This window comes from Rhinolophus hipposideros (genome assembly GCF_964194185.1).
Source record: "Rhinolophus hipposideros genome assembly, chromosome: 4".
Lineage (NCBI taxonomy): Eukaryota > Metazoa > Chordata > Mammalia > Chiroptera > Rhinolophidae > Rhinolophus > Rhinolophus hipposideros.
Genome location: NC_138050.1, coordinates 51,552,095 through 51,576,317, shown reverse-complemented (window position 1 = coordinate 51,576,317; position 24,223 = coordinate 51,552,095). Strand labels below are relative to the sequence as shown.

The 24,223-nt window shown below is 44.6% G+C and overlaps 1 protein-coding gene across 3 annotated transcripts; it reads left to right on the top strand.

Annotated features, from left to right (window-relative positions):
- The first annotated feature begins 4,476 nt into the window (after positions 1 to 4,476).
- On the top strand, positions 4,477 to 23,555 carry LAMP1 (lysosomal associated membrane protein 1). 3 transcript variants are annotated; one of them, XM_081045679.1, is made up of 9 exons: positions 4,477 to 4,884; positions 10,348 to 10,466; positions 12,325 to 12,541; positions 12,658 to 12,816; positions 19,848 to 20,032; positions 20,707 to 20,832; positions 21,691 to 21,757; positions 21,855 to 22,025; positions 22,566 to 23,555. In XM_081045679.1, exons 1-9 carry the CDS (start codon positions 4,833 to 4,835, stop codon positions 22,703 to 22,705), a joined length of 1,236 nt encoding a protein of 411 aa, XP_080901805.1. In that variant the 5' UTR covers positions 4,477 to 4,832; the 3' UTR covers positions 22,706 to 23,555. The 3 variants fall into 3 exon arrangements, with proteins under 3 accessions (XP_080901805.1, XP_080901804.1, XP_080901806.1); XM_081045678.1 differs by having other exon boundaries at positions 4,482 to 4,884; positions 10,345 to 10,466; XM_081045680.1 differs by lacking the exon at positions 4,477 to 4,884 and adding an exon at positions 8,675 to 8,844 and having other exon boundaries at positions 10,345 to 10,466.
- Positions 23,556 to 24,223: the final 668 nt, after the last annotated feature.

Here is a 24,223-nt window from a genome sequence, read left to right as displayed (position 1 = left end):
AGTGATAGATTCAACCATGTTCAAACAAAAACTTTTGCAAAACACCGTAAGTAAAATGTCACGTGACAATTTAAAAATGACATACTGACTTTAAAAATGTGACTTATATCACAAATATCTCTGTACTCCAATAAAAAAATGGGCACAAAATGCAGGTAATTTGCTGAAAACGTAATGCAAACAGTCAAACACATGAAAATATGTTCAGCCTCACTCATAAGGGAAATGCAAATTAAAATTACAGGGGTTTAATTTCTTATGTATCAGATTGGCCACAATCTAAAAGCGTGACAACACTCAGGCTGTGGGAAAACAGGCATTCTGGTGCACACACTGTTGGTGGGCATGCAACAGGTGACAGCCTACACAGAGAGAAATATCACAGTCACATATACCTATGTCTGCACTACCAAAGACAGCACGATTTTAACTTCAAAATCACAACCACACAAGATTAAAAACATACCAACAATAAAAAAAACTCACAGTAATACAACACTTTAAAAAATGTTATGGTTCACTTTTTTTAATTACTAAAGTTTATTTAGAGCAGGTTTTGGTTCCCAGCAAAACTGAGAGGCAGGTAGAGTTCCCTATGCCGCCTGCCCCCATATACTCACAGCCATCCCCACAACCAACATCTACCACAGTGGGAAAGCTCATTACAATCGATGAACCTACACTGACACATTATCGTTACCCAGAGGCCAGTTTACATGAGCGTTCAGTCTTGGTGGTGTGGTCCACTTTCGCAGTTGCTTGGGCACCAAGGCACTCTGAAAACAGATAAATAAAAGAATCATGAATCAGGCACTTATCCTGCCTTTATCCTGCCTTTCCTGTACGCTTTATATTCTGGAGTCAATATGGAAAATTCTTCTTTATAGGCCTGTTCCAACTAATAAATGCAATAAGAATGACAGAATTAAAAAATGACCAATTTGTCATCCCATATTGAAATCATGGATCTACTGTGCAACCATCAGTGTATACTAAAGCCATTAGGTTAAAGATTGATGGGGAACTTAGCAAAGTTCCCCACTCTAAAGTGGGCTAACCAGAAAATAAATGCTTTGCCATGCAATGTCATCAGAAGGATACAGCAGAGCCTTGCATGCACTTATACATAACCTAAGGATCGTGTTGAAATGCAGGTTGATTCAGTGGTCTGGGGCGGGGCCTGAGACTGCATTTCTAACAAGCTCCCAGGCGCAGCCAATGCTGCAGTCAGACACTGCACCCTGAGTGGTGAGGGTCTAGTACTACTTATGCAGCACCTTACCCTGGGGAAATACGCCTGATCTCATCAAGCCTCTAGATCAAACTACCAGTTTGCTGGAATAGAGGAAAAGATGACCATAAAGCAACCAATCAAGTCAGTCCAAAATGTGGGGTATCCTATAGGACAAGTGACCCAGTTTCTCCAACAAATAAGTGGTATGCAAAAGGGGGAGGGGACTTGAGACATGTCATCAAAGGCAACGTACAGACCTTGCTGGATCCAATTTGATCAAACCAGCTGTAAAAAGATGTTTTGGAGACAACTGGGGAAATGTGCACATAGACTGGAAATTAGCTACTAAGGAATCATTAGATTTTGTATATACATCATATGAGAGAAAGGCATTGTTATGTAAAAAAAGTATTTGCATGAAAAACATAAGGTCTGAGGTTTATTTTATAATATTCAAGCAAAAAAACCAAAGGAAAATACAAAACAAATCACGGGAGGATAAATCATATAATAAATGGATACGACAGGATTCATTGTATTATTCTATTTTTATTTGCAATTTTCTTTAAAAATTTTTTATAAAACAAATTGAAAATAAAAAATTACAGCTCTATTCAACATTACCATTTTTGCTCACCAAGTCTCAAGAAAAATTGTAACTTAGAGCAAAAAGGAGGACAAAATGCACAGACTGCTTGCTAGCTTGCTCATCTCAATTTTACCTCCTCTTAACCATGAGTTTATCTATTCAGATACTGAGCCATTGCCAGCGTTGGAGCTTTATAGTTTTTTCAGATACAAAAAAGATCCTTGCCTTTTAATTGTGAACTTGTTACTGTTCATTATTATCAAAGCAATGACCTAAGTTTTACTCCTCAACTCTGCTAAGTAACTCAGAAACCTCTCTATTGCTTATTGACCTAATTATTTTTAAAAAATGAAAAAATAACCCTCCCCAAAAGAATTCAGAAGACATGGAGTCATTCATTGTGCTTAGTTTTCTACGTCTTCCCCTCAATCAGAAACAGATCAGACCAGGCCCATATCACAGACTCAACAAAAAAGAAAACCAAACAAACAATAAAAACCTACCATATTATTTTATCGTACTCCACTTTATATAAAATGTTGCATCATAGAATTTTTGCTCAGTCTTTCATTTTCGGTTTTTTATACCTTGTTCTATTGCTGACACAAACTACTTGTAGTCTTTAATGAGGTTACAGTATTAAAAATGAGGTAATAGTAAACAAAGCATATATTAGGCAAGGACTCATACACATTAGAAATGGGCTCTGACTGATCTAAGCAGAAGAAAGACGTGATGAAAAGACTTTGAATTTCCAAAAAGGATGCAGAACAATGCTAGGGAAATAGCAGCTACAAGGAAGCAGCAAGGACCACTGCTAAAAATACATTACAAACCCAAACTAGTGAAGACCCACAAAACGCCAGCACTTCACCACTCCAAAAATTTCCTTTTGCTAAGCCTTCAGCCACTGTCATCACCAAACCCGATTCTCGGAGTTTGGTGATGACAGATGAGCTCCTGATTCAGTCTAAGAGGCTGAATGGCCAAGTTCAGACCTTAGCTGCTAGGAAGTCTGGTTTCCATCTGGTTTTTTTCAGTTTCTACTAGGGACTCTGGCTACCACCCCTAATCACAAAGGGAGAAATTCTCCCAACATAGGAAGGGGCTTCAGAGTCAGAAAGCACAATTAACAGGACTCTTTGTTTCTCTACACAAGACTATTTGGTAGTTTCTCATCATCAGAATGTTCAGGAGAAAATGAAACTAGTTTCCAATTTCTCCAACTGTATCTGAACTTAACACTCTACTTCATAGGGACCATCTGGGCTCAGCCAACATTTTCACATACTGGGCCAGTACCGTGTTAAATTATTGTTGATAAAGGAATTCACCGTGAAAGTATAAACAGACCCCAGATTTAACACTTTCTCTTTTCTACAGTGTACCTCAATTGAACAGCACTTCACCTAAGTGGAATTCTGTTTCCTCTTCCCCCATCTGGAACAGCAACAAACAAAAAATCCCAAAAGATCCTTGAAAACCTACACCAAATACGAGCAAACCGACTCTTAAGATCTCCGACCCAAAGCGCAGAACGAAGCCCACCAAGCCGTGGCGCCGTCTCAGAGCCCACGTGCTCCGTTTCACTTGCAGTCCCATTCAGCTTCATGACTTTCTCCAGTTGATTTTATGCCACAATCGGGAGGGAAACGGAAAGGAAAACGGACAGGAAGAAATGGCAACAAACGATGACAGAAATCTACAAAACGTAAATGTAAGAACTAGGGGAAAAAAAAGCAACCCTATTCAGCAGCGCCGTCACAGGTGGTAATTAACAAGCCACAAGAGGCTCACGCCACCTTTCCCGAGGAGACGGGACTGGAAACGTGTCATCGGCAAGGACGGAGGGGCCAGGGTGGACGCCGGGGAGGTGACGGGTGAGAAGGGCCGAGAAGAGCAGAAGCAGAGAGGCTCCGGGCAAACCCCGGCAAGTGACCTTGCTCGCCCTGGGGCCATGGGGAGTGAGAGGTACTTGAGGAAGGTTCTGGAAGCAGGGGCTGCGACTTCCTTTCGCCCGGAACGTGTGGGTTACATGGAAGGGACGAGTGTCCCTGAACTGTTCGGATGAAGGCCACCCCCATTCCCACGCATCCTTTAGGAAGGTGTCACAGGTGGGACTCCCCATTACCGCTCAACCCCCTCCAGCCAAGATTTTGTCTAGCTTCAAATTCTGTGCCGTGTGGTTTAAAAAGAGACTGGTTTTCAAACATGAACTGTACTATTCAACGCGCGTGTTCGCACGCCTACCTCCTTCCCACCTCTCATTTCCATGCTGAGTGTAACGGACTAGAGGAGCCCCCAAGTTAAAAACGCCAGGGTACCGAGTGTTATTTCATCCAGACACACAAACAGACGTGTCTTAGTACTGGGGTCCTTGCGGAAATCCTGTCGAGTGTAACTGGTCATCCCGACCGCCGCGGACGCCCCACAACGCTCACTGTTACTACCAGGAGTGACAGTCTCCACGGCGCCGGCTCCCGGGCCCGAGACCCGCCCGCAGGAAGCGACAGCCCTCCTACTTCAAACCCGTTCCCACCGCTGCTGAGGGACAGCACTTCCCACGTGCCCGGAAGAACTAACCCCTTGGCGCCTCCCCCTCGGCTCCGAGCCACCGCCCACTTCCCACCGCCGGCCGCCCGGGACGAAGCCCGGGATACGGAAGCCAGATTCGGGTCACGGGGCACTGCGGTCACGTGCTGCGCGGGGTCGCGCGCCGGGTCCCGGGTCACGTGCGAAGCGAGCGCTAGGCGCGGGGAGAACCCCGCACCCGCGCACTCTCGCGAGATTCGCGGTGTCACGTGACAGCGCGGGCGTGGCGCAGCCTCACGTGACGGGCGCAGCTGGCCGCGGGGTCTCCTTCCTGCAGCGGGCGCCGCAGCGGCTGGGCCTTTCGACCGCGGGACCCGCCGCTCTCACGCCGGCCCCCAGGCGGTCCCCCAGCGCCCGCCTTCCCGCGGCCCAACTGCCGGACGCTGTCCGGCTCCCGCTCCTGCGGCCCTCGTGCCCATGGCGGCCCCCGGCGGCGCCCGGAGGCAGCCGCTGCTCCTGCTGCTACTCGGTGAGGAGCGGGGCCGGAAAGGGGGGTCCGCGGGGAGGGGACGACTACAAGGGTCTGGCGGGCTGCGCGGTAGGGCTCGGAGGAGTGGGGGGGACAGGGGACGGCGGGATGGGGGCTGCGGGAGGGTGTCCTCGGCGGGTGGGGCGCCTACGCGGGACCCGGGGGCTGCGGGCGGGGCCGGGGCCGGTGGGCCCGCGACTTGTCCCTGCCCCGGCCGGGGCCCGGCGTGGCTGCCGCTGGCCGCTGTTTGGGGTGTCAGTTCCAGTTGCCCACAGGTAGACTAGGGGCGAGGTCTCAGCCGACGGCCTGATGCCGTCCTCAGGTCACTAAACTCGTTTTGGGGGGATGTTCGGCGGAAATGACCTGGGTGGCTGGGTGGTTTCTGGGGTCCTGCGCTTTGTGTCTTGAACTTAACGGGCAATTGCGGCCACGGAGGGCCACGCGAGACTGTGCGGCCCGGACGCCCAGGACCTGCGCGGTCCCTCGGTGCTGCCAGCGGTGACCCATACGGAGGTCCTTGCTGTGCGGGTCTTAACCGGAAGGGACGCGGGCGGCGCGGTGACACCGGCCTTGTCGTGTGCGCCCTTAGCGCTTTACCCTTCGCCCGGTTTTCAGCGTGACTTGTCGTCCGTGTGTGTGTGTGTGTGACTGTGAATTCCGATTTGGGTTGGAATGACTTCAACTTACCTTTACGAGTTTGCGAGAGCCCATAATGGACTAAATGAGAGGTGGGACTAGGCCTCGGTCTCTCAAACGCGCGGTTTATTTCTCGTGACTCCTTGTAAAGGGCTGCCGCTGCGGTCCTGTGTGTGCCGGCTACTGCGAGTCAAAGTGAGGGGCTCCACCAACACATGGAGAGCGCCTGGCACCCCGTTACTCTGTGCAGTGCGTAGAAGCAGTCAGTGGGTGCTATTTTGATTGAGGAATTTTGTTTTCATTTATCAGTCCTGATGAGAAAGGGGAATATGGCTTATCCCTTAAACAAGAATCACTACGTGGTTTGATTTCCATGCCTTTCTAGAGGCCCTCTGTCCATGGCACCCTTGCTCACCCCTCTCCCAATTAATACCGGAAGATTTATTTATGTGGTAAGATCTGAACCAGCTGGAGTTCAGATGAGTTAAATAGATACACATCCCCGTGTATCCTGCCCTTGAATTCTTTAAATATCTCTTTAAGTTTCATCCTGTTCTAAAATTGTATTATTGTGACCAAATGGATTTTGGTGTCACGTTTTTGGTTTGCCTGTCGTGTAAAATTAGTTCTTTGAGCTGCGTGAATAGCCACAAGGGATGACCTTATTCCAGCAGTGAACCCGAAGCCTGCCCTTCGCTGGCAGGTGTAATTAGTTACAGGAGGAGTTGCTGGAACAAGTTTTGTCATGTTAGAACGACTGCATTGTTCTTTATTAGAAGAGCTCACAAGCATTAGAACTTTGATATTTTGTTTCAAGTTTAAAAACCCACCTTAAAAACGAAGAGAAATATCCGTAACTTCCCTACATTGTATAGCTTGGAATATTGTGTATGTAATTAGGTTTTTAATGTCTATCACATTTATATTCCATTAAAATTCAAATTTCAGGAAAGGTCTGTTAACTTGGATTTAGGTCAATTTAAAATAATGTTTATTTTAATGCACAATTTCACAAAAAGTATCTTCTAAAAATATTTCAAACTTTTAAATTACCAGTTCCTCCTGCATTCATGATTAGACATTGCTTAAACCTTTTTGTGTGTTGGAATACTTGGTAGAAAGCATAGAATCATGAACTGAAACTTTCTGATATATAAGATTGTTTGATTACGTAATGTGACTTTTTAAACCATTGATGTATCAACTAGATGACTTCCTTTCCCTTTCTAAATGAATAACTGGCACTTAGGAAGTTTGAAAAGTTTTATGCTAATAACATTACCCTTGATTGTGGGAGTTTGTCGGTTACCCAGGTTGGCAACCAAATTCTTCAGTAGATCTGAGGTCAAAATATTTTAGACCCATAATTTTGAATTTATATTGTTAAGCCCATCCCAGGCAGGATTAGTCCTCCCTTCTCTCTGCGGCCATAGAACTTGACTACATGCGTGTACAGCTTGTGCTTCAGCTGAGCTGTGATTATTTTTACACGTATATCTCCCTTGCCCATCTTACAGCCCACCGCATGCTTGACACATAGTAAGTGTTCAGTACATACATGTGCAGACGTCCAGTTTACAGCAGCGGTCCCTAACCAAACATGCGTAAGTTGGCATTTTAGAAAGTATGTACTCTGGCCCTGCCTCTAGAGGTTGTGGTTCAGTGTCTGGGATGGAACCTTGGTCTTTTTTTTCTACCTTTAAATCTTAATAGATGATTATGTATCACTGGTTAAGAAAAAGAAGATTCTGGATTTAAAAGAATTAAGTCAAGACAAACTAGGAAGTAATTTTAAAAATTTTAATAAATATATTGACTTGTTCCTCCAAAAGTGTTTCATAATTTGTAGCATATTTACCTGCTCACCGAGTGCTAGAGAGCATGGTTTAGACGTTGCACTCACTCTACAGCCAGCCCATGGCTGGTAGGGGTGGACACATGCTCTGAGTCAGCAGACCAGTTCTAGATCTGTCTGCATCACTCACTAGCTGTGTGACTTTGAGCAAGTTAGCTAATGTCTCTGTGCCATGGTCTCCACATCTGTAAAGGAGAATCAGAATAATGTATACCGATTAAGATTGTCCTGATAATTTAATTAACTGCAAAGTGCTTGGAGTGGTACCTCACACATAGCAAGTGCATTACAAGTGCTTGTTAAATACTTATTTGACATTTTGTATCAGGTACTAAAGAGTCAATGATGAACTTGATAGGTGAGGTCTGTATAGCACTGAGTGTTTAAATAATAACCAGTAACATTAAAATCCGTGCAGTGTAATGCTCTGCATGCATTGCTTCGGGTGCCTAAGCCCAGGGTTTGTCAGTTGCTGCTGGCCCAAGGTCACACAACTAGTGAGTGGTGGGGGAGTCTATCAATAGAACTAGGATCTCTTACTCAGAAGCAGGCATGCTTCCCAGAGCTGCACTTGTTTTAGAGAAAAGAATCTACAAGTAGGAATATTTTGAAGGAATACGCCATAGTTACTTCTTTATACGTTCCCTGGAGAAATGATGAAGTTTGCATCTGAGTGAAGGACCACTAGAGATTAGCAGTTGCCAGTAGGCCAGGGAACTGACTTTTGAGAGGGATACCCCTCAAATAACCACACACATTTTTACTAACTTGAGAAGGTTCTTTTTTTAACCAACTGCCACTGTTACAGAATTTTTAAAAAAACACAGAAAAAACTTATGACCATTAGCATACATGCATGTCTCAGAATTTTGTGTTGTAATGGTCTTTAGACTTTTTTCTCTTGACCAACATTGGCTTCTGGGGTAAGTTTCTTGTTTAATAATTGAAAATTTCTGGCACTCTCCAGACGGATGTGGGCATCTTGTGTTGCTAAAGCTTGTTTTGTTTCAGTAATACTTCCTTGTTTTTCTTTGAAAGCTCAGACCCTCAACATATTTGCTAAATGAAAAAATTGTATGATTGGAAGTTATTTAATGTAAAATGTTTCTTAATGAAGTGTTTTGAGTCAGTAGGAAGATTTTTTAATGATTTAGGGAAATATTTTATAGAAAGGCAACTTGGTGAGAACTGACCTGTGCATGCTCCCATGGGAGGCAGTGACCTGCTGTGCCCACGGCACACGTGGTTACATGTGACTGTCCCTCTGGCAACCAGGCCAGTGCCAGGTGAGGGTATTTCAGGCCTGAGGGAGCCTATGCACGGGGCAGGCAGTGGCCCACGTACACAGTAAGCTGGGTCAGTGTCCAGTGTTTCTCTGGCTTCCGTGCCTATGATGTAACACACACTGTTGCTTCTGACTGCCCACCCTCCTTTTGCCTCTGGTACACACTGCCCATCCTGCTCAGAAGGTATGTGTTTTTAAAAACATTTACTGTGTCAAAAACAAGTAATGGAATAATTTTCTCTAGGTTTTTTAAATAGAATATTTGTTCATTGGAAATGCTTTTAGTGTGATCTTGCCCAAGTAATACAGGGGTGGGTTAAAAATTTGCAGAGCAAAACATCAAAAAATTGCACTGGTTTGCTTATTTGCATATTTGCTTTATTTTCTTGTAGCAACTCTTCTTTATGAATATAGATTTGGTATTTCCTTTACCAGAGACTTACGGAAAGACAATGTAGGGTTTCTGGCTATGCTCTTTGCTTTAGGATTGAACAGTTTAGGCTTGAATTTCTTTCTTGAGAGCCAAGATTTTATTTTGTGAAAATCCCTGGGGTAAAATAAACTGGTTTCATTGGAAACATTTACTTTGCCAGAGACAAGGGTTTTAGAATGTAAAGTATATTGAGTGTCCTCTGAGTATGCTGCCTTCAAAGTGTGCCTGAGTCACATGTACACTTAGAGTGAGCAGATCCAGGTGTGGAAATGGTGAAAGGGCAGGCAGGAGCTTGGAGCAGCAGAGACAAGTGAGGGCACAGTGCTTCTGAATGGTACAGTACTCTGTGGGGGCTAATAGCAGTTTGCCTGTAGAAATAGTGAAAATACCTATTTTTGCCTGTCTATGAAAGAGCAATGTACTAAAATGTACGACTTCTCTACCACAGTGATCAGATTGCATTTCGTACTAAACTATTTGATCAGGGCAGTGGGATATGAAGAAGCCAGAAATGGCACTGGCCCTGAGAACTTAACTGTGGAGGGAATATTTAGCAGTGATCACTCTCAAGCTAGAAAGGCCCATGAGCACTTCACTCTGTCTGTCCCTTCCCCGTGAGCTATGGCAGCCCCACCTAGACAGGTTGACTGATTTTAAGGTCACACAGCCAAATCTGGGTTCAGCTGAATCACTGTTTTTGAGGACCTTTCTGAAATTGGGCAAAAATCTTAGATCTTCGAGTCCATGGTTTCTCTTGCTACACCACCAGTCCATAAGGAGTTAAAAACAGATCTAACTTTAAATAACAATTTAGGTCCATAGTGAAAGATACCACCAGCTCTCCCATTGATTTCTATAGAAGGTCAATATTTAGGTTGAGTTGTGCCTCTAAGACCCCATCAAATCTCCCAGAGATGCTCTGAGCAAAGAGTGTGAAGCAACCTATGCCCAGAGGTGACCCAGAAATTAACATGTGATTTCTCCATAGTATTCTGAAGTAAAGCACTAAAGAGCTGTAGACCAGGTTTACAAACTGATCAGATGGGTTTAGAGATAACGTTTTTCAGAATTGTCTCCAGGAAGGATAGAAGACTCCGCTGAGCCCAGCCTGGGTAATCCGCGTGTCTAGTTCTTAAGCGGTTTAGGACGCACAGTAGAACCTCCTAATTATTGCTACACTTGCAGACAACAGAAATACCCAGTTGTATTTTCAAAAAGGTGTTTGATCATTTTTGTTTTTCCTGGAGTTAGCAGGCCTCGTGCACAGTGCATCAGCAGTGTTTGTGGTGAAAGATGGTAGTGGGACAGCTTGTATAATGGCCAACTTCTCCGCTGGCTTCTTCACCAACTATAATACCAAGAGTGGTTCTAAGGTAGGAAACACCAAGGTACTTCACATGTGTGGTGTGTGTCTGTGTGTGTGTGTTTAAAATTTTCAAATGTTTGAAAAATGATCCACCTTAAACACAGTTCTGTGTATGCCTATTTCCTTCTCAGCTTATCAGTAGCCTATGCTGTTTTATATACTGAAGCTGCAGTCATAATATACAAACCATTTTGTGCTCTGCTTTCACTATTTAGCATTTTTCCAATTTTCTGTGTAATTATATTTTATAATCACAATGTAATACTTCATTATATTAATTAACCAAATTTTTAAACCATTCCTTCCTTACTATTAGTAAAAGTTTTTAAATTGTTTTTATGCCCACTGTACAGCTCTGTGACTGGCTTTTTTGATCTGTTGAATTTGCTTTAGATAAACTATTATACTCTAAGAATTGTATATGAACAGATGCTTGTTGTGCAGTGCTGTAAGCACTGTACTATTTTGATTAAAGTGTTCATTAGTAATTTTCTTAAAACAACCTTGTACTTCTACAGGATAAGTAAGGCTTTTTGCATTTCCTAGATTTCTAACAAATAAGCAGCATTTGTTTGTATTCCTTCATCACTTGCCTATTAATGGGCATTTCGCTTGTTCTATTTAAAATTTACTCTTTAAATACGTCCCTAATCCTAATTTTATTTTCAATTCTTTTTTGAAACCACCATTTTTTCTTTACCTCCGTCTGGACAGCACCATTATCTTTTCATTACCGCTCAAAGGGCACCAGGATTGCTGGGTAGATCAGCAGTTCCTTTAGAGCACTCTGGACTTCGTGCCAGCTGCTGGAGCCTCATTAATTCATTTGTGCTGGTCTAGAGACAAATGTGGGCTCTGTCAAAACAGAAGAAAACTGGAAAGGTTTTGTTCCATAGTAATCTCAAATTCTAAAGACTTGTCCAAGCACCGTTTATTTTACATTCTACTTCATATTTTTTTTGGTGTTTGGATTTTTAAAATACCATTTGGGTATAATGTTGCACAAATGGGATCATCTATATGCTGTTATGTGCCTTATTATTTCACAAGACATGTCTGTCTCCTCATGTAGTTCTGTCATTGTTTTTAGGACAGTATTAGCATACTGTTTAACCATAGTTAAGTCAGTCCAGTTCATTTTTTTAAATAAATTTTATTGGGGAATATTGGAAAACAGTGTGTTTCTCCAGGGCCCATCAGCTCCAAGTCTTGTCCTTCAATCTAGTTGTGGAGGGCACAGCTCACTGCCCCATTTGGGAATCAAACCAGCAACCCTGTTGTTAAGGCTTGCGCTCTAACTATCTGAGCCATTCGGCTGCCCCCCAGTTCATTTTTTATGGCATTAGATTGTTTTCTAGTTGTTTTGCACATCATAATAAATTCATACAATTTTGTGTAAACACCTTTTTGTTTACAAAAAGACATGTTCATTAAATAAACATTTCTATAGCAAACAAGTAGTAATAGCTTTTTTCAAATATAAATACACAGTTCATCCTGAACCCTAAGATGAATTATTTCAGTTTTCCAAGATAACTTTAGTTTTGATTCTGTTGTAAATTAAAATATGAATGAAGAATTTTTAATTATATAAATAATGAAGTCAACTTTGTCTTACACTTGAATTACTTTTTGGTGTGTTACTAGTATGTAATACTGACTTTCTTTGTGTTTTTGTTTATGTTGACAGTGATATATTGACTGTTAATGATATATTGACAGTTTATATTGACAGTACCTTAACAGTGATTATCTGAGCTGGAAATGAGTTCTAAATTTATATCATACTTACAGAGAAGATATTTATTTGGTGTTTCTGAATATCTTTAATAGCCTACATTCTATTGTCATTGTGTTTGTTCTAGAATGTGACCTTTGACCTGCCATCTAATGCAGAAGTATTAAATAGCAGTTCCTGTGGTAAAGAGAATGTTTCTGACTCCAGTCTCGTGATTGCTTTTGGGAAAGGAAATACACTGACCCTCAATTTCACAAGAAATGCAACACGTTACAGTGTCCAGACGATGAGCTTTGTTTATAACTTGTCAGACACACAGTGGTTCCCCAATGCAAGCTCCAAGGGTAAGAGCAAAAACTGACCAATTATGAAGTGAAGAAAATTGGGTTGGGGGAGTATCTAAAATTGCTTTTAACTAAGTACTTCAAGTATTAAAAAATTAGTATTTTTTTTAATATAGAAGTCAAGACTGTGACATCTGCAACTGACATCATGGCAGACATAAATAAAAAATACAGATGTGTGAGCAGCAACCAGATCCACATGAATAATGTAACTGTCACGTTCCAGGATACTACCATCCAGGCATACCTTTCAAACAGCACCTTTAGCAAGGAAGGTAAGACACTGTGCTTGGCCCTAATGCCATTAGTCTTAATGCCAGTGAATGCAGAAGTGGCTTTGTGCTCTGGTGCCTGAGGGAATTGTGTGTGAATGAGCATCTGTATAGCTGGGGACAGAACAGGCATCTTCCATCTTAGGAGAAATCTCCACCAAACCTTTTTATTTCTTTAGAGATGACCTCTTTAGGGTGAACAAATACTGATTTAAAAAGGGTAAAAGGGCAAAGCAGTCAAAACCCTCTGTGTCTTCCCTTGCTAGAGCTGATGGGGTCAGGGTCACAGTATCTCCCAGTTCAAGCCAGCTGTCTTTCCCTAGTCTTACGTCAGTCCTGTTCAGGCAGGCCCGGGGCAGGTGGTGGAAGGACCAGGAGTCCCTTTCTGAGGGAGTCATGACCCCCTGGGGACACACCTGCTAATCCAGCTCCACTGGCGGGCTCTGGGGTCCAACAGGCAGGGCTCCAAGCCCCTTCCCAGCTCCACGGTCATGGTAAGGTAACCAACCTCTCGTTTCCTTCACTTGTAAAATAAGGATAGTAACCTTTCTTAGAAGGTTGTTAGGATTAAAAAGAAAGTTTATGCAAAGTGCTTATATCAGTGCCTGGCAGAGTAAATAGTAAATAGAGCATTTTACTCTGACTGAAAATTCTCTTTCCCAACTCCCACCAGTCAACTCACAGATCACTGTCATTTTCCTGAAGGGTGAGGGATTTATGGCCTTGGGGAAGTTGTCTCCACCTCCGAGAGGATGTGTTAAAGACAGCACCTCCTTCTAGACTTTAGACCTGCCGCCTGTGGGCCTTTGGTCTTCCCCAGCAGTGTGAAAGCTGAGTGACAGTTGAAGAGTGGCTCGTTTCTGTGTCTGTGAGCTAATGGGCGCGATAAGCCAGTCAGGCCTTTGTGCAGCTTGTTCTAGTCCTGAGGACGTGGTTGCTCCGAGCAGGCCGCCCACTGGCCCCTCGGGCCTGCTGCAGTCTATCCCTGGTTTCTGGTTAGCCAGCAAGCTAAGAATGGTTGTTATGCTTATAAACTTAAGGTGAAAAAAAAATCAAAAGAATGTTTCATGACACCGAAAATTCTTTAGAATTCATGTTTCAGTGCCCGTAACAAAAGTGTTATTTGACCACAGCCATAATCATTCACTCACCTATTTCTGTGGCTGCTGTGATGTTCATAGTGGCAGATCTGAGTGGGGACAGGCACCAGACAGCCACCGAGTCTAAAAGTTTACTGTCTGGCCCATTACAGAGAAAATGTGCTGACCCATGACCTAATGGGAACAGTGTTAGTGACAGAAAAGAAAGTGTAACTAGGAGAAATACGACGAGGATTTAATACAAGAGAAATCGCAAATGTGCAGGGCTTAAAGGTGTGGAGGTCAGCGTGAGCTGAGCAGCAGGGGATTCTGAGGGAAGTGGGCCCGACTTGTCCGCCATGCGGCCTGGAGGGCTGGTGAGCGTGTGTCTTCAGCAGGAAGGGCTGACGGAATGTGAGGACCTGTCCTGGAGGCCAGTGTGAGCAGTGTGTGAGGGTAGCAGCAGGCCCAGGTGCATGCACTCTTCACGTGCACGTCAGGAGGCAGGGGAAAGGTGACATCAGGCACAGAGTCTGCCTGAGTAGAGGTTAGAGCAACAAGCTGAGTCAGATTACTCATGTGCAGGTACAGAGCCCCAACCAGTTGGGGTTCGTACCGAGCAGTCTACATCTGGGTGCATCGGCCTTCGCATTCAGGTGACGAACAGAAGGAAAGAGCAAAAACCGGCAGAGGGTCTGGGGAATGAAACTGTCTGAGACTTGCTGGCTCAGTACAGTGACCTCACTGTAACGGCCTGAATGTGGTCGTAGGATGCAGCTCCTCCTTTACGACTTGTTTTCTTCTGCTTCGAAGGCTTTGAACACAGACAGAGAGGGCCTGGCCTCCCCTGTCTGGGCTGCTCGAATGCTGTGGTGCTGGGAAGTGAGAGGCCAGGCTGCCGGGATTCATGAGGGCCCTGGAGCCCTGTGAAAGGGGCTTCCGTTGCAGTCTAAAAACAGATGTGACCAGAGAGAGGCTAATTCTGTTTGTAGGTTAATTAATTACTTTGTTTTTTAAATAGACTATTTCTTAGAGCAGTTTTAGGTTCACAGCAACCTTGAATGACAAGGACAGAGATTTCCCACATATCCCATCCTCACACATGCACAGCCTTCTCACTGTCAGCATCCTGCATTTTAATTCCTTTCCTAATGAAGACATACACAGCTGATTCCCAATGGGAAAGGTACAGGTGGGAGGCTGTCCTCAACCTGAGCCCTGGCCAGTAGCCCCCTTCCCAGAGGTATGCTCACGTTTCACTGGGGTTCCTTGGGGCTTTGACCTTCCCACCTGACAGAATGCTTGGTTAGTTGGAGCTCATAGGTGCCACCCACTCTGCTCCATCAAGTAGTTTGTCAGAAGTTTGGTCGCTGAGCTCACCCTCACTGTGGGACGGGTCTGAGACACGCTACCCACCTCCCCATGTTTCGTAGTTGGCCGCTCTTATCAAAGCATGGTTCAGTTTTGTTAAATCACCCTACACCTATATGTACGTATTTCAGAAAGGAAATCTCGCTTCTTTATCAAAGACACTAGAGCACTCTTAGTAATTCTACTGAGAAGAGGAGGGTTAAGAGTCTTCCTGAAGTTACGTGGACTATCCTGTAGAAGTTGAAGTACCTCCTCCCATCATGGGCCGAAAGTGTGAGGTGAACTTATGGGCACACCTGTGTACTCTTCAGGAGGAAGGACGGCGTCCCCATGAGGCTTGTGGAGCTCATGTCACTGTTAAGTTATATTCTTTATATAGTAATCCCTTTCAATCTGCGTTAAGAAACAAAGTCGGCCAAAAACCAAACCAAACCACCCACTGTAAGCTGGCAGGGGCTCTTTCAGGGCTCCGTTGCTCATGCTGAGGCCTCTTTTGAGAGCTGCTCCTGCCCCACCTCTCTCACAGCCGTGACTTGTTTGACACACTGTTTTATGGGATTTAGTCCTCCAGTGGCAGCTGCTCAGCATGCAGGTGCTGGGGAGAGGGAGTTGAGGCTTTCAGATCTCTAGTAAGGGCTGACACTCTATAAAACGGAATATAGTAATTGCTAACGTAATCTGAGTCGTTTGTAAAATTAAATTTCCAATTACAGTTGACATGCAGTATTAGTTAAAGTTCAACTGTGTTGGCATGTTCCCCAGTTACTCAGCTTGTCGTGAACCTGACTCAGAGTCCGGTCCTTGGGGAGCCTCGCCAGCTGGCGTGTCATTATACCACTTTTTGTCTATCCTTGATGCCTTACTGGGTGTCTTTTGACAATAGTTGGTATTAATGTTACTTTGGAATTACAGGGACTGATTTTCCCTAGAAGTAGCAGATTTGGACTAATTGACCACATATATGACCATGACCGCATAAATCGCTTACAAATGATTGATTTCTATGAAAATCGAGCCATTTCTTTTTAATCTCCTTTTATGCCAATTTCACTCCTTTGGTTCTTGGATACTCTTTTTCACTCATTTTTTTCTTCTCAACTAAATTGAAAGCTTCTTCCGGGAAAAGATCGCATATGAAATATGTTAAGTATATTTTTATATCCCCCTAGTCTGTTCTACTCATGGATTCTTAATTGTTGAATGAACATGGTTGCAATAAGTCATTAAACTTTTGGTCATAAAAGCTCGTTTAAAGTTTATATTTAATGATCTGCTGGTTCAGGTTATTAGACTAGTTTTCTGTGGCCTTACTTACCAGTAGTGGTATAGTAGTGGTCTGACCAGAAAGCCCTCATTCGTCTTGACTTTATACACATACATTGTCCTAGCTAGGAAACCTCAGGTACTTACAGATTTTATGAGGAAATAAACCACAAGGCAGGGCTACACCGACTTTCTGTCAGTCTTGTTAATGAAGATAAGTTCTAAAGAAAACAGGTATCTTCTTTCCTGAAGATCTATAAAAGTAGGGTAGATGACTGTCGTTCAGGAACGCTCTGCCTGGAAGGCTAGAGAAAACCAGGTGAGTGAGTCTCACTCATGTCCATCAGAATTGGGTTTCCAGCCCCAGGCCCACACTGGGTGAGTGGGTTTGGGGTGAGGCCCATGCAGGCATCTGGGTTCAATGACTCACCAGGGGATTTGGATTTATTCACCTCTAAGATTTGATACATGGGTACTTGTCGACTCGTCTGTGACCATTAGGAGTTTAGAATACAAACTATTCTTAAATATAGTTCATACATTTCACTTTCTACCCAATTTGGCAGTATTTCTTTTTCGTTCCTTTGGAATCAGAGTCTCGCTCTTAGTCTATCTTAAATTGAAGAAATTGATGCCAAAACGTCTCTTTCCGTTTGAGACTCCTTAAATGCAACATGCAGGTTTATTAGAATATCTGCTCTGCCTTGAGCATATAAGCTTTTAAAAATCATGAGAAGAGCATCTGGAAGGATGCACAGCGCTGCACCCTCCTCTCCCATTGTTTCCTTTGGGTGAAGACTGAGGGTGACCCACCAGCAACCCCTGGGTCCCCCAGTCTTTCCAGAGGCCTTCCAACAAGTGGCATTTAGCGTACTTTGGTGCATTTCATTTGTGATTATTTCACGAACTGTGAGCCTTCTGCAGGAAGGACTTTGGTGGTATTTGTACCGTGTTTCCCCGAAAATAAGACCTACCTGGACCATTAGCTCTAATACATCTTTTGGAGCAAAAATTAATATAAGACTTGGTCTTATTTTACTGTAAGACCGGTATAATATAGTATAGTGTAGTGTATAATATAATATTGGGTCTTATATTAATTTTTGCTCTGAAAGATACATTAGAGCTGATTGTCCAGCTAGGTCTTATTTTCGGGGAAACATGGTAGTAGATAACAGACTGGTTAGAGAGTGAGTTTTGCATTTATAATTTAGATAGAATGAAGAGGGCATTTTATCCATAGAGATTTCTAAAGTCTTGAATTTTTCTGACTAGAGGTTAGACTTTATGATGTGTTATTCATGTTTCCAAACTGACATTTTGTAACATGCTTTATGAAATCACTGAATGACTGTCATTATCAGTCAGTGTATGTTACTTTCCCCCATGTGTGGTGCGGCCATCTAGACCAGAATTTGGAGATTGGCCTGTTGCCTTTTTTTGTTTTCACGTGGTTTTGTACTTTAATTATGTTGTGTTCTGTAAAAGTTTATAAAGTAATGGTGAAGCTATTCTTTTTAAAGTACAACAGCATCAACCTGTAGCTTACTCTGGGTAAAGAAAAACAGCACTGTGTTGGCCAGCACACCCTAGATTGGGATATCTACAGCAGTATTTGCCCTGCCACCATTTAGACCAAGGTTAAATCCATTTGTGAGGGTTATTTTTTGTTTGTTTCCCATCTGTACTCTGTCTAGAAAGGCATTTTATTCCATAATACCACATGTGTAGGCATGCTGGGTGAGTTGAACTTGCAGAAAGTTTGTTAAATTTTCCCGTGTATTACAGTTCTTTGGGGTGAAGTTTCCCGTCTCCTCCCCCAAGTAGATGGGATATGGAGGAGGAATCTGCAACTGAGAGAGTTACTGTGGAAGTTTCTTTGTAGTGTAGAGTAAGTGGAAAGAGGTAGTGGGTAAAGTTACACACAACAAACTCCTGATTGGCTCCCACACTGGATATTTGGGCCAGCTTCCCGTGGCTCAGCCTAGCTGAATGTGGAAAGGGTCGGAATTGGATGCAAACTCCATCCAGTTGGTCGGAAATATTCTAAACTTCTTGATAGTCCCGAGAAACAAGGTGTAAAGGAAAACCTAATGTGGGGGTTCTGGTATCCTAGAAGTGCTGCATATCTTGGTGTTCTAGAACATTAAGTAATTGTCTGTAATTTTCATAGAAGGCACACCTGTCCTGTCTGTTCCTATAGAAAGTGCTGTTATCTTTCTGCTTTGGGTTCAGTCTGCCTTGATTTTTTAATATAAATTTTTGTTGTAAACAAACTTGGTGGGTCAAATTCTGAGGAACAGAATCACATCCAGACGCTTCAGCATGTCGTCTGGAAGCGTGATGTGGTCTCCCCCCCACAGATACCATCACCCCCAAATCTAGCTTCTCACCGTCGACCTGAGTCCCTCTGCAGTGGCCTGTCTGCACACTAGCCTGCCTCACGTTCTGGGTTGTTGCCTCCTGTTTCGGGCTTTTTGCTGTCACACCTAGTGGGCCTTCTGCGTCCATAAGAGTGCTTGCCGGTGCCCTCACCACCCTGCCCCAGATAAAAACCCACGGCGCTGACTAACCCCATGCCCCTGAGTCTCAGCTCCAGTCTTGTCCTGCGGGGCCGCCTAATGCCATCCCTCCAAGGACCACTGCTGCCCTCTCAGAGGCCCCATGTGGGCAGCACTAGATTTGTGATGATGTGTATGTGTCTGCTGTCTGTCTGTCCCTGAGCCTGTGAGCTCCAGGCGCTTTTGCTGCTGTCCCTGTGACTGTTTCAGAGCTATGCACGAGCTCAGAGAGAATTTATGTGAATTGTCACCATTTCAAGTGGTGCATTGCTAACTGACTGTCTCAACAGCGCATGACACGAGTTAAGGTTTCCTTCTTGACCTCGCAGTAGGAAGGAAAGGTTCGTCATGCAGAAGAGGATAGATCTGTGAACACAGGACTGCCCCGAGGCTGAGCTGGACGTGTCCAGTTAGAGGTCTCATGCAGTGGTAGGAGTGTAGACAGGTGAACCGGACACTCGTCATCCCCCGCAGCCAGCTCGGGGGGACAGCAGTGCCTCGCCTGTCCTGAGCTGAACATTGTCTGTAATGATTTACTCTCGTCCTGTACTTGCAGAATGGTGTTAGTGTGTGCCATCCTGGGAAAAATCAAGCAGTCATGTTCTGCGAGGCAGGGCAATTTGAGAAAGTCTGCGGGGCTCCACAGTGAGCTCAGGGAGACAGAGCAGGAGCTTGGAATTGCTGGAGCTCCTGGTGATTCTAAGGAACCAAACTTTTTGCCTTCCTATGAGCAGTGTGGTTCATCACCTTGTCCTTTCAGAGACTCGCTGTGCGCAAGACGAACATTCCCCAACAGTGCCACCCACACCTCCCCACCCTTCACCAACGCTAGCACCTGAGAGCCCCTCGGTGTACAAGTACAACGTGAGTGGCGCCAATGGGACCTGTCTGCTGGCCAGCATGGGGCTGCAGCTGAACATCACCTATGAGAAAAAGGACAGTACGGTAGGCTCAGCTCTAAGGAGCGCTTCCTCATGTGTTGGAGTTTGGTGCTGGGATTCAGTGTGCGCGCTGCCTTTTAGAGTGTGAACGCTAGGACACATCCAGGCGCCTGCGTCTGTAGGAAGCGCATAGGCACACAGCCGCGCTCACCCCAGCCCTGCTGCTGCTGCTTCCTCTGAAACAGCAGAAGGAGTTATGGGGACGCGCACGCAGCCTAGACGTGTGGGGTGGGCACGCTACAAGTTTGTTGGCCTTCGACAGAGTGTTAGGTTTTGCTTAAACTTAACCACTCGAATATTTAAGTGTTATTTTTATACTCTTTCTTTGAAATATTATTTCTCCCTAATGGTAACCAAGTCTGGGAGGCTGTGGCAGGTAACCCGCTTGTGATGAATGTAAAGTGTGTGAGCACTGGGGTCAGGCTGAGGACGACACCGGAATCTAGACCTTTCCCACAGATTCGTGTCATTCTGAAAGTAGCGACCAGAAATAGCAGGAAAAATTGTTTTGGAATCTAGAAATCTGCAGTAGTGTGAACTTCTAGTGCTTTCATTCTGGTTTTGGTTAAAATGAATGTGCCATTGAGGTTACTGTTTTTAGGATTGCTTTTGTTTTTTCAAGAACGGAGGAGTCAGAGTGTGGAATAGGATAGTAACTTACTTGCTTTTCTTCCTTAGACTGTGACAGGAGTATTCAACATCAACCCAAATAAGACCCATTTCAGTGGGAGCTGCACTGCCCAGAAGGTGACTCTGGAGCTGTGGAGCGAGAGCAGTACTTTCCTAATCTTCCAGTTTGGAATGGTGAGGGTCCACGCTCCTTTGTGATTCTAGGGCTTCAGTGTCAGATGAGCCTGGGATCTTAACGTGCATCTCGGTTTTTTCTTTCTACTGAGTTTCCCTCCCATGGTGCCTCGGGGCTCCAGCAGCCTAGCTGAGCACAACATGCATAAGCCCAGGTGAACATTGGACCCAGGTCCTGAAACCCACAGCTCTGCCTTAGGAAGGAGTCTTTTCTCTGCCCTCCTGTTTTGGTCCCTCGGCTTTCTCCCCCTTCGTCTTTTCTGTTTACAAATGGGCCTTCATTTATTCTTCAGACATTAGGGAGTTCCTCCCGTGTGCCCGGCGGCCACTGTTAAACACCAGACAGCAGCCAGGGGGGGAGAGCGACTTCAGGGCAGACGCTCAGCTTGACCTCCCCCTGCCGACTCTGTCCTCACCCCTTGACTGAGCAGCAGCATTTCTGCTTCTGTGCCTTCTTTTCTTTATACTTTCCTGGGAAGAATCATGTAAAATTAACAGAGTAATATGGGAAGAACAGAAATACAATGCATGAATATTTGTCATACACTATACAAATGAACTGATTAGCAGTTGGGTTTCTCATAATAAAGTTTAACTTTCCTAAAGTTCAGTAAACATTCTGGAAAAGTTTACTTTTTTGGAATATGGATCCTTCAGTCCTCTGTGAAAAAGTCTGGAAGGAACAAATCAAAATTTATGTTCTTGAGATTTATATAATGCTTTTTATAGACAGGGTATTCTGCAGTTTTATTCTAAAGCTAGAAACACAGGAGGTTGAAATTTATTAGAAATGACGCTTTAGTAGTAAACGTGTGAAATCTGGTGAGTGGTTTAGAGAATTATTTTCTTCTCTTTAAGAATGCAAGTTCTAGCCGGTTTTTCCTGCAAGGAATTCAGTTCAACAGGACTCTCCCCGATGCCAAAAGTAAGACACCACCTCCTCCACTCCCCCACGCCCCATACACACAATTCACAGGCCCACCCAGGTGCCCCAGAACACTAACTCTCCTGTGCCTTTGCAGCCCCCACCTTCCAGGCCGCCAATGGCTCACTGAAAGCACTTCAAGCTACCATGGGGAATTCCTACAAGTGTAACGCCGAGGAGCACATTCAGGTCACAAAGGCCTTTTCTCTCAACGTATTCAAAGTGTGGGTCCAGGCTTTCCAGGTAGAAGGTGACAAGTTTGGGTCAGGTGAGTACCATCAAAGGCAGCATATCAGACTGAGTGGGGTTTGACAGGCTTCTGTTCAGATATTTAACAGTTTCGTGCTGCAAGGAAGGGTTGATCTTGGGGGGCTGCTTTCCCAGTCCAAGAGATTTTTAGAGCAAATTCTCCTTCCTGTGTTAAGCTTGCTTTCAAAACACCCAGCATATCTTAGATGTGAACACATCACCATTTGAGCAAAGGTAGTCATTTTAAGAAATAGTGTGGCTCTTCTCCCTGTGAAAGGGTATATGAAAATGCTAGCTGTCTGGTGAGGTCAGTGTTCCAGAAGAGCCCAGAGGCCCTAGACTGTACACTGACCACGTCCATAGTTGCCCAGCCATGCGGAAAGCTCTGCCTCTGTAGGAGCTTCTCCAAGTGATAGTTGATTGGAGTTGGAGCCTCTTCCCTGGTATAATTCTCCCCTGTGGGGCGGTGGGCAGAGGTAGGGAGGAGGGAAAGGTCAGTTTGTAAGGTCCCATGCTGACCACCCACGTGAACATGGTGTGCTCCCGTTTGTTTTTGAAGTGGAAGAATGTCAGCTGGATGAGAACAACATGCTGATCCCCATCGCCGTGGGTGGTGCCCTGGCAGGGCTGGTCCTCATCGTCCTCATCGCCTACCTCATCGGCAGGAAGAGGAGCCACGCCGGCTACCAGACGATTTAGCATGGCGGCGCCACCGCAGACCAGCAGCAGCTGCAGGGCCTCCATTCATTTCCCTGAGCTTAGATTGGTGTTGAGGGAGGTACACTTTCTTGCAAACTGATTTTCAAATCTGCTTTATCCAATGTGAAGTTCATCTTGCAACATTTACTATGCACAAAAGAGTAACTATTAAAATGACGGTGTTAATTTTGCTAACGGGGTTAAATATTTTGCTAACTGGTTAAATGTTAATATTTACCAAAGTAGAACTATAAGGGGAGGGTAAGAGTGCTTTTCTAAATGGGCACTGGCTCCACTATCATTTGGCTTTTTAAGGTTCTGGTGTTTGGTTTCTTCATTCCTGACTCAGATATAAGCCTTACAAAAGGAGGGTCTCTGGCTTAACACTTATGACTGATGAAGGCTGGCTAACTGTTAGACTGACGCACTTAAGAAATCAATAGAGAAAAAAATTTAAAACAGAAGTATTTCAAAAACAGAAAATCTGGAATGCTTAAATTAAGCTTTAGAAGCCAGGACAGGCCCAGCCCCACAGGCTGCACAGCTCAACACTTGCACATCAGAGCTACTGGGGCGTCCAGTCCTTTGGTCCTATCCATGTTCTGCCACTCAAGAGCTGGCACTTTTTTAAATAGAAAAATGGGTGTTATTTTTCTTTCTTTTTTTTTTTTTTTGTAAAGTGATTTTCAGTCTCCTGTTTGAGGTTCGGGGTGATCCTGTGTCTGCACTTGTGTAAAATAATCGGTTTCACTCTCTGATTTATCCGCTTGCAGCTCAGGTGGGCTGTGCACTGAGGGTCCCTTCGTGTAACGCATTGCCGTAACAATGCTAATAAACTGTCTCTTTCGTTGTTTGTCTGGACCTTGTACTTCTGTCGGCCCTCTCTGGGATGACTGGTGGAGAGCAGTGCGAGCTGGAGTGCGGTGGGCAGCAGTCACAGCTGCAGTGGGATCTGTCTGAGCAGCCTGCTTCTAGGGGAGCTGATGTGTAGCCCGGCTGCTGGGTGGCGGTTTGAGAACGAGTCGTGTCCTAAGGTCCGTCTTCAGTTGTGACCATACGGCCACGGTGTTGTGATCCCACTCACACCGTGAGGAGGAGAAGGGCGTAGGAGAAGGACAGCGTACGGCGCCCTCGCAGCACTGTCCAGTGGCTCTAGAGACAAGATTACCCCTTTGTTGTTTTTTTTTTTATTGGGGTGACAATTGTTAATGAAATTACGTAATTTCAGGTGTACAATTCTGTATTACATCATCTATCAATCCCATCGTGTGTTCACCACCCAGAGTCAGTTCTCCTTCCATCACCATATATTTGATCCCCCTTACCCTCATCTCCCTCCCCCCAACCCCCAAGATTACCCCTTTGAAGATGGGCTCTTATCCGTCCTTTAGGACAGTGGCACCAGGAGGCTTTGCCGGCTGTGCTTGGAGCTCAAGCTTGAGTTTTACTTAAGCCGAACTTTTTAAGCAAAGGTGGCTAAGGCTGAGGACGCCTGCGGAGTGACCCTGGGATTCGTGT